This window comes from Primulina tabacum, chromosome 4, assembly GCF_025594145.1.
Source record: "Primulina tabacum isolate GXHZ01 chromosome 4, ASM2559414v2, whole genome shotgun sequence".
Classification (NCBI taxonomy): Eukaryota; Viridiplantae; Streptophyta; class Magnoliopsida; order Lamiales; family Gesneriaceae; genus Primulina; species Primulina tabacum.
Window position 1 is genome coordinate 46,488,723 of NC_134553.1, and position 10,313 is coordinate 46,499,035.

Sequence of the window (10,313 nt, forward strand, 5' to 3'; positions counted from 1 at the left end):
TCCTGCTAAGGCCCGACCTAGCAGAGGAGTTAGAGGGTGGAGGTGTTGAATTTTTATTTTCCTGCTAAGGCTCGGCCTAGCAGAGGAGTTAGAGTGTGGAGGTGATGAATTTTTATTTTCCTGCTAAGGCCCGGCCTAGCAGAGGAGTTAGAAGGTGTGGGTGGTGAGTTTTTATTTTCCTGCTGAGGCCCGACCTAGCAGAGGAGTTAGAGTGTGTGGGCGTTGAATTTTTATTTTCCTGCTGAGGTCCGACCTAGCAGAGGAGTTAGAGGGTGGAGGCGTTGAATTTTTATTTTCCTGCTAAGGCCCGGCCTAGCAGAGGAGTTAGAGGGTGGGGGTGGTGAATTTTATTTTCATGCTAAGGCCCGACCTAGCAGAGGAGTTAGAGTGTGTGGGTGTTGAATTTTTATTTTCCTGCTGAGGTCCAACCTAGCAGAGGAGTTAGAGGGTGGAGGCGTTGAATTTTTATTTTCCTGCTAAGGCCCGGCCTAGCAGAGGAGTTAGAGGGTGGGGGTGGTGAATTTTATTTTCCTGCTAAGGCCCGACCTAGCAGAGGAGTTAGAGTGTGGAGGTATTGAATTTTTATTTTCCTGCTAAGGCCCGACCTAGCAGAGGAGTTAGAGGGTGGAGGTGATGAATTTTTATTTTCCTGCTAAGGCCCGGCCTAGCAGAGGAGTTAGAAGGTGTGGGTGGTGAATTTTTATTTTCCTGCTAAGGCCCGACCTAGCAGAGGAGTTAGAGTGTGTGGGCGTTGAATTTTTATTTTCCTGCTAAGGCCCGACCTAGCAGAGGAGTTAGAGTGTGGAGGTGTTGAATTTTTATTTTCCTGCTAAGGCCCAACCTAGCAGAGGAGTTAGAGGGTGGAGGTGGTGAATTTTATTTTCCTGCTAAGGCCCGACCTAGCAGAGGAGTTAGAGGGTGGAGGTGGTGAATTTTATTTTCCTGCTAAGGCTCGACCTAGCAGAGGAGTTAGAGGGTGGATGTGGTGAATTTTATTTTCCTGCTAAGGCCCGAGCTAGCAGAGGAGTTAGAGTGTGGAGGTGTTGAATTTTTATTTTCCTGCTAAGGCCCGACCTAGCAGAGGAGTTAGAGGGTGGAGGTGTTGAATTTTTATTTTCCTGCTAAGGCCCGACCTAGCAGAGGAGTTAGAGTGTGTGGGTGTTGAATTTTTATTTTCCTGCTAAGGCCCGGCCTAACAGAGGAGTTAGAGGGTGGAAGTGTTGAGTTTTTATTTTCCTGCTAAGGCCCGGCTTAGCAGAGTAGTTAGAAGGTGGGGGTGGTGAATTTTTATTTTCCTGCTAAGGCATCGCCTAGCAGAGGAGCAGAGTTTGGGAGGAGAAAAATGTTATTTTTCTGCTATGGCGTCGCCTAGCAGAGGAGCAGAGTTTGGGAGAAATTAAATTTTATTTTTCCTACTAAGGCATCGCCTAGTAGAGGAGCAGAGTTTGGGAGGAGAAAAATTTATTTTGTTTGTCGATAACGAAAGATGTTTGCCGCAGTGAAAATTACTGGGCGCGGCGCCGGGCGAGCATGGCGCTTGTGTGGGCGAGGTGATGGGCGAGCTTGCGGCGTGGACGTCGGGCGAGCATGGTGCTTGTGTGGGCGAACTTGCGGCATGAACGTCGAACGAGCGGGCGAGGGGGCGAGGGTGATCCACGTTGGGCTGAACGCTGGGCGGGGCGAGCGTGACGGGCGCTCAGGCGAGAAGCGGCATGGCGAGGCTGGGCGGTGGCTTGCGCGGGAAGATGGCGAGGCGAGGAGAAGGCAGGGAGAGCGCTCGGGCGAGCGTGGCATACGCCGAGGGGCGAGCACTCGGGCGAGGGGCGAGCGTGGCACGGCGTGGGCAATCATGCGGCGAGGGGCGAGCTTGGCAGATGTATGGGCAGGCGAGGGCGAGCGTGTGGGCGTGCTGTCAGGCGAGCTGATGGGTTGGGCGAGCTGGCTGGGCGGTGATGGGAGAGCGTGACAGGCGAGCTGAGGGGCTGGGCGAGCTGGCAGGGCTGGTGAGGGGCAAGCTTGGCAGGTGTATGGGCAGGCGAGGGCGAGCGTGTGGGCGAGCGTCTGGGCGACTGGTGAGGGGCGAGCTCGGCAGGTGTATAGGCAGGCGAGGGCGAAGCAGGCGAGCGTAAGGGCTGGGCGTAGACTCGACGAGGGTAGTGTGGTGTGGCTAGGCGAGGGCGGCGCTTGGCGAGGCTAGGCTGGAGAATTGTGCGCTGGCGGCGAGCGTCGACAGGGCGAGTGGCGCGCAGCTGGGGCGTTGTGCGCGGCAGGGGCGAGCGGCGAGCGTGGGGAGGGGGCGACGCTACAGGATTGCGACTTTATTTGTTTCCAAATTTTTGGAGACTGACAGATGGCGAGAAGGACACACAACTCACATGTTGTAAACCTAGAACAACGCAATTAATCGAACTTTGAACCTACGATTCAGTTCGACTCGGGAGGGGGAGACTGGTGATACCCCTGGGATGAACCCATCAAGATCTGGCCCAAACTTCCGGCCCATATCTAAGGCCCGCAGGTGAATGGCTCATGACAAGCCCATGTATTCTCCTATAAATACCAAGTTTGAGCGTATAATTAGGGATTCAATATATTGTTTTCAGCAGCACCCTTAGCTGCTCCCCCCATACATCCTCAGTCACTGACTTGAGCGTCGGAGGGGCTACGCCAGGACACCCTCCTGGCCCCCTCCTAACGGTCTTCTTTGTGATTTCATGCTCAAGGTAATTTCAAAACCTGCGTCTGGACTAGTGACCCTTGCTGGAATCGGACCCTGAATTTCCCGTGAGTATCACTATATATAATTATGTGTATAATTATTGATATTAATTATTATTTAAAGTAATGTATTATATTATTATTAAATATTAATTTATTATTTAATAAAATTATTATTTACAATTCCATGCTTATTTAATATTTTTAAAATTTTAATTTAGCTATAGTTTTTGAACAATGACGACGGGTTTAAATAAAAAGTTGTTTTAAATTAGCGAACAATAATTAAATATCATAATTATTTAAAATTTAGAAAATTTTAATTTGGTGACAGTTTTTGTTAAAAACCGTGACAAAACAGTGGAAAATAATTTAATATAATATTTATTTTCTTATTTAATATTTTGAAGTTTTTTATCTAGTGACGGTTTGTGAAAAAAAAATCGCTAATTAGCGATAGTGTTCTTCTCAAAACCGTCGCAAAATTAACGCTGATTTTTAAAAACTGTCGCTAATTTAGCGACGATTTTTCTAAACCTTCGTCAATTTTCAACGACGAGTTTTAAGGACGAAATTCAAATCGGCCGCTAATATAAATGACAATGATTTTGACTGTCGATATTAGCATTTTTTTGTAGTGCTAGATTAAGGAATGAATTTTCGCTGATTATGGAATGATTTGTGGGACAAGAATATCACGATTTCGTGACAAAATCAAGATGAGTGCAATACCTATAAATAAGCACTCAAGCCACTTTTAAAAATTACACCACAATTTTGGAGATTTTCAAGCATATCACAAACATATTTTCTAGCAGACAGACAGTAGGTGATGAAGATTTATCACGAAGTTCATGCACTTATTTAGTGTTGGGTGTAATAATTGTCCCTAATTGGTAGCGCGATCGAATTGTGGTGTTTGAGTTGCTGTACGGTTTAAAAGATTTGAGTTGCACCATTACTACTAACTATAACTTTTGGTAAAGCGACAAACGTTCGGTCCTACAATTGGTATCAGAGCCAAGATCATGGGTTCGATTTTCATTTATTGCAAGGAGTGCAATTATTGGGAGGGAGATTGTTTGGTGTAATAATTCTCCCTGCTTGGTAGAGCGATCGAATCGTGGTGCTTGAGCTGTTGTGCGGTTTAAAAGATTTGAGTTGCACAATTACTACTAGCTATAGCTTTTGGTAAATCGTCAAGCGTTCGGTCCTACATTTAGTTTGCTATTTATATTTTATTTAAGTTTTAAAACATTTCATAATTCTGTTTTTTTTTCTTTGATTTATGCATTGTAAAGATAAATTTGATTATGATATAGATTGATTTTATGGATCTTATGTTATGAGACTTGTCGATAATAATGTCTAATTGTTGTACGAAGCCAATGTCAATATATCCGATCATGGGGCATGACAACTATCACGTCGAATTTTCCATATTTCATAATTAACATATTTCATAGCAATTGATTATACAAAAAATTGACCAAAATTAGAACTTTAATATTTCCAAATCAAATATTAATATATCAATTTAAATTATAAAAAGATAAAAAAAATATATAAATACACAAGTTTTAGATAAAATTGAGAAAATAAATTTTAAAAAATTATTTTCAGTGTGAATCGAGATAATATTTATATTTTTTATCAAATATTATTTATTTAACAAAATTTTATAATTTATAATATAAAAAATTAAAAATAGAGGTAGGTGGGCCCTAGATCATCACTACATGTCAGAATTTTCGGAAGTCAAGCGACTAAATAAAACCAAAATCCAACAAAATATAAGTTACGGGACCAAGACTCAATTTTGATTTGTAAAAGGGCCAAAACTAAATATAGGTAAACTTAGATAATTGTTTTGGGTAGTTTTCTTAAACTCCAATTTTGGTGATATATGTTTTTTTTTTTTTCGATTTAGTGTTTTATGTACTAATTTTCAATCTTAGACATATATTTTCAATTTTTTTGTAGTTTTTGTACTTCTTCATTAGAAGTATTGATGTAGCACTTGCACAAATCAGCATCTTGATATTGTCATATTGGTGTTGTATAAGTGTCACCATATCGTAAAAATGATTAAAATTGCGAAAAAAATAGAATAAAATTTAACAAAATATGCGATACAACAACGTGAATATATACATTTGCACAAGTACTTCTCTATTGAATATAAAATAAAATTTCAGAAATTTTTGTATATAGAAAATAGATTAGATAACATGATACTACTGATTTTTTAGTTTGATAAAGAGTGTACCTCTACCTCTTTTGCATATTGAGAAATTATTTGTCTACAACTTGTTTGCACTTTGAATCGCTGTTATATGAGCGATGAAGGAGGTGATCTATTGTGAGTCTAGCAAGTCCAGATACTCGTTCAAAACAACATCGTTAGCAGCTTATATGTTAGAGAAATACAATGTTATGTGCTCGGGTAATGGATCTAGTTATGGGCCGATTTAGAGAGAATTCACCACTCGCAAGATTGTGAGCGTGTTTCTGAGATTTCCACCCACGTCTCGCTATTTTTGATAGTTGGGAATTGAGGCTCGTTGAAGAGAGAACCTCACAATCTCGGACTTTGGTAGAAGAAACTCAATTTTGATGATTTTATTTCCTCACTTCTGCTGAATATATATACAAGCCAAACTAAAGGATAAGAATCCCAATCAAATTCACTTGATATCTTCCTAGAGGATATCTTCGTAACTAATAAACAACCATATCTAATCAAAACCAACTAAATGAGATAATCTCTTATTTAAAGAATTAAAAAAAACAAGATAACTCTAGAATCCTCTTATCTAATCTACCACCTTGTACTTCCCATGAGTGTGTCTTTGATAAACAATATCTTTTGAAGGCGTTGGGTTGGGCTTGGGCTCGGTAATTGCTGGGGCTGGGCTGATCGTGACATACAACCTCAGATGTAAGCAAGCCACCGAAACTTGGAAGTTTCGGAATGTTACATGGTAAGGGATAACACTTTAGAAAAATGCGGAAGTGTTTGTGCAATGTGTCTCTCATAGGGATTCATTTGTAATCTCTGAGAGAAATTTTGATCATCTATACTGCTATTCTTACAGAACAAAGATCGAAAAGATTGAAAAAATCAATCCTCCCGTACCACAATCAGTCGTTATCCCCCAATTAGACCACCCTCTTCTTTCCTTTCGGATGACGCCGAAGGAACATTTATACCTGATACTCCCTTCTTAACTTAGGGGTAAAGATGACAACTCCTAATTCTGAGCTTCATGTTACTCTTGTCAAGTGACAAACATGCCACGAAATTCCTCAGAGGATACAATATCATTACAATGGGGAAATGGTTGTTAATACATCCATTGATTGATCCAGTAAGGACACAAACAGTAAAATTTGGACCTAGAATAGAAATTTACGGTAGATGGTGGACTAAGCTGCCTCATCTCGCATGAGAAGACCTTTGATGTCTTGGCAATGGAGATGCCAAAGTGCCGAGTTTCAATGGCGAGGCGGAAACAGACTCAAAAGAAGCTCGATTCTCTGAATCTGAATATCTTGTTGCGTTTCTTGGAGTTTGAAGCTGTTCCAGAGTAGCTACAACCTCTGCCATCCGTGGCCTCATTTTTGGGTCGGGGCTTAGACACTGAAGACAAATATTAGCTGCACTGTATGCTGCTTTCTGAGGGTATTGGCCCTCAAGTTTAGTGTCCATGATCCGGAACAGCTTTCTCTTGTCACTCATATAAGGTCTCGCCCAATCGACTAAGTTTTGCTCGATGCCCACTTTTGTTTTGTCGACAGCACGACGTCCCGAGAGCAATTCAAGCAAAACAACCCCAAAGCTGTACACATCACTCTTTGATGACAGTCGGCCTATTCCGGAAAATTGGAAAAAAAAAATTTAACATAATTTGAAGATTCTTCACGTGGCAAAATTAATTATAAAATTACATCACTATTCAAGTACCAGTAATTTTATAAATAAAAAATCACATCAAGAAATTAAAACACTAAAACAATAAAGTTGTACAAAGCGTGTTGTGTTTAAGAAAATTATAGAGAAATTCTAAGAGACCAGAAGTTGACAAATAAAGACACAATATACTAATATAGTATAGGGATAGGCATTTCAGGAAACGGAGATGGCTACACCAAACATCTGAGAGAGTAAGGGGACCTTTGCTCAGTTATCTAGCATGAATGGAAGGACGAAGAGTAGAACAAAAAATAATAATGGCTGTCATTTTTTAACTCACCTGTAGCAACGTATTCCGGTGCAGCATAGCCATGTGTTCCCATAACTTGAGTGGATACATGAGTCTTGTCACCGGTTGGGCCAGCTTTGGCCAAACCAAAGTCAGATAATTTTGCACTAAATTCCTGCAAATGGAATTGATTGGTGTAAATCGATATACGACATGAGACAAGAAAATTAACTGTTGGATTAAAGTTGGCAGAAAACGAGAAAAAGGTTTCAATTATACCCCATCGAGAAGAATGTTAGAAGCCTTAAAATCTCTATAGATCACTTGTTCTCTAGCTTCATGCAAGAAAGAAAGCCCCCTAGCCGCACCGGTCGCAACCTTCATTCGAGTCACCCACGAAATGGGTTGAGGCCCTCCTGCACCATGTAATTGGATTCAAATGTCACATGTTGTTTATACACCACACGCCAACTTTTGGTAAAAAAAAAATACAGAGTATGTCCATCCGACCCATGATAAATTGGGAATAACAAGACCACATAAATGGAAAATTAGCATTCTCCTAGGTTACTAATCAATGAAAAAGATAAAAAGAGTTGATGGATCTGAATATAGACAGCGTAGCTGAATGACTCCAACATTTCAAGAAGGCTGATTATAAGCACAAGCGAAGATGTCAAACTAAAAGAAACCAAATGAATTTCCGCAAGATCTTCTCACCGTCATTCAAAACAAAACGTGCATAGGAGGAAAGAAACCAGAAGGCTCAGATTGCAGTACAAATGTAATCAGAGAGCATAACTGCAACTAATCATAAGAAGACGTTTTAAAGAGGTCGAAAATAAATTCAAGAAATAACTACTTAAATATCTTCGTCATCTTAAAAAGAACTTGAAGAATTGATGTGCAATAAAATGACAATCAATAAATAGAAGTAGCCAATAAAATATCTTCATCATTTTATAGAGGACTTCATGAATTGATATATAATATAATGAGGTAAAAAGGCGAAGATAAAAGTTAATTTTAGTGCAAAAAGTACTTCTGAACAAATGATTCTCCAGACTTCCTTTCGACATGAACTCATAAACCAATAGCCGGTTATCACCCTCAGAGCAGTATCCAATAAGTTTAACTAGGTTCACATGTCGAAGTTGACCAAGATAATTAACTTCTGTCTGCAAAACATAAACAGGCTGGTCAAATAATCGATGCATAAAAAATTCGGTTACAAATAAATCCATAAGAGTGACAAAGGAAAAACATACCAACCACTCTTTGTGGCCTTGGAAACCTTCAGGCTTCAACTTCTTGACAGCAATAACGAGTCCCGACCCAGGTTTTGTGGCGGTTAGAGTATGCTCGTCAATCCATCCTTTGAAAACATAACCAAATCCTCCTTCACCAAGAAGACTGTCAGGTCGAAAGTTTCTTGTTGCATTCCTTAACTCGTTAAATGAGAAGGGCTTCACGTGAGGTGACGAGAGTATTTCAGCCTCGGATCTTGGAGTAGGAAGGATTTCGACACTGCTTTTGCGACTGTAAATGGGAATGCTTATGTTGAAATGAGATGATGAATTGCTCGTTTTGCTGGGAAATCTTGATGCTTGTACATTCAGAACAATGATGCAGGTTAGATGATCAGCTGATTACAACCCCTTGAAGCAAACACCTTTCAAGAATTTACATTAATAGAAGAAGATAATTTTTAAACATAGTGGTAGATTATGTACTAATTAACAGCAAAAAACATCGATGTGGAAACTTGAATTATAAAAATAGTGTAAATATAGTAGTTGAATAAGATATCCATTCCATAAAATCTTGTCATTTGGTTACAACATTATAACAGCACTTGCACAAGCTAATTTTAGTGGACTTGCCATTTGTCCTTGATTACTCTCCCAGATCCGTGTTTCCTTGAGAAGTCATCGTATCTTCATCAAAATAAATAAAGGTTTGCCAATTTTTTGGATGTCTATGGTCACATTTAATGAATGGAAATGAATTTCCAAAATCCACAGAATCAATTTAACATAAGCTACACATGAAGCCCAAACATTTAGCATGCAAGACAACTGAAGCTTCTTGTTGCAACAGCCATAACTCTAAGGCGTAGACAAAATTAACTAACATAAAAATCACATTTTAAGTACACCTGCAGCAGCAAGGTAATCAAATATGCAACTAAAAAGGAAATTATAGGCTCAAGTCCAGACAAACTAACCATGGCACCTCTACAGAAGGTAGAACTTTCTCCTCCCCTTCAGCACTCATAAAACAAAGAGTCGACAAAAAGCAAGATTTTGCATTCATCTTAGACATTCCTAAAGCCAAAAATTTTACAAACAGAGCTCAATTTGAGAGCCTAAAGATTCCACCTTTGCCGTGTAAAAAGGTTTAACGTGGGACCATGGGTAATCATAACTCGAACCAATAACGAAATAACACAGAAACTAATCAGAAAAAAGCTTCAATTCTCTCCACTCAAACTCGAACAACTAAGCATAGGAACAGATACATAAGCAAACACGGGAGTAGAATACCAGAAGGGGTGCTAAGAGAGGCATCAACCCTAGCGGATGAACCAAAGCAATTACCCATAAGAATCAGAGCAACCAAAGGAAGGGTCCTCAACAGAAATCAAGAAAACTACCAAACAATCAGGTACAAATAAGTAAAGGATTTCCAAAAACGGTGCTTGAATTGAAGCTCCCCTCTTTTTAATCTACAAAGAACAGGCCTTTTTTTTAAGAAAACGGCATTGTTTTTGCAGAAGGGCATCAAGAAAGAAGAATGGGAAAAGGCCGAAAGGACATTCTAAAATGGTAGACTGCCGTTGATAGATTCTGCACTGGTATCATGTCATCAATCAATTTGGGTAGCTTAGCTAGCTACTGTCCCACCTGAATTTAACTCCTTCCTTTTTAATGCTGACGCGTTCGCAGGGTGTTCATCTTCGAACAAATCAAGCTCATCTGTAAATAATGAATAAAATTATCATTTAATATTCTATAATAAAAATAATATATATTCCTTTTACACACACAGTTCACTTTTCATCAATGGTTTATTCTATATTTTGATTTTAAAAAATCATGACAATGCTGTTGGAAAATAATATTTAAAATGTGTATATTGAATATTTGAATGTTGAATATTTGAATGTTGAAAATAAGAGTTGTAAATATTGAAAATTAGTGTGTGATGATGTAGGTAATGATGTATTTTATTTTTCGATTATTTGTAAAGATTTTCTATAAATAGATCTCTCATTTGTGAAGAAAATCACAATTGAGTAGAGAGAAAAATATTATAAAGTGTGTAGTTTGGTAAATTTTGAGAGTTTGAGATTTTTACTTTTTACCATAAATTTTTACTTTTTCACAA

General features: G+C 39.3%; 1 protein-coding gene across 1 annotated transcript; it reads right to left on the minus strand.

The window, feature by feature from the left end:
* Nucleotides 1-6,101: 6,101 nt before the first annotated feature.
* On the minus strand, nt 6,102-9,822 carry LOC142543488 (putative serine/threonine-protein kinase PBL3). Its single transcript, XM_075650783.1, has 6 exons — nt 9,470-9,822; nt 8,192-8,529; nt 7,966-8,101; nt 7,203-7,339; nt 6,975-7,098; nt 6,102-6,591 (listed from the first exon to the last, which is right to left on the minus strand). Exons 1-6 carry the CDS (start codon nt 9,525-9,527, stop codon nt 6,158-6,160), a joined length of 1,227 nt encoding a protein of 408 aa, XP_075506898.1. The 5' UTR covers nt 9,528-9,822; the 3' UTR covers nt 6,102-6,157.
* Nucleotides 9,823-10,313: the final 491 nt, after the last annotated feature.

Bases quoted from the DNA above. Each gene is read 5' to 3' on its own strand.
- LOC142543488 (XM_075650783.1), bottom strand. From the start codon at position 9,527: ATGGGTAATTGCTTTGGTTCATCCGCTAGGGTTGATGCCTCTCTTAGC. The intron at 8,530-9,469 runs GTATTCTACTCC...TGAATGTACAAG, and splicing joins CTCTCTTAGCACCCCTTCTG to CATCAAGATTTCCCAGCAAA. The intron at 8,102-8,191 runs GTATGTTTTTCC...TATGTTTTGCAG, and splicing joins AAGGCCACAAAGAGTGGTTG to ACAGAAGTTAATTATCTTGG.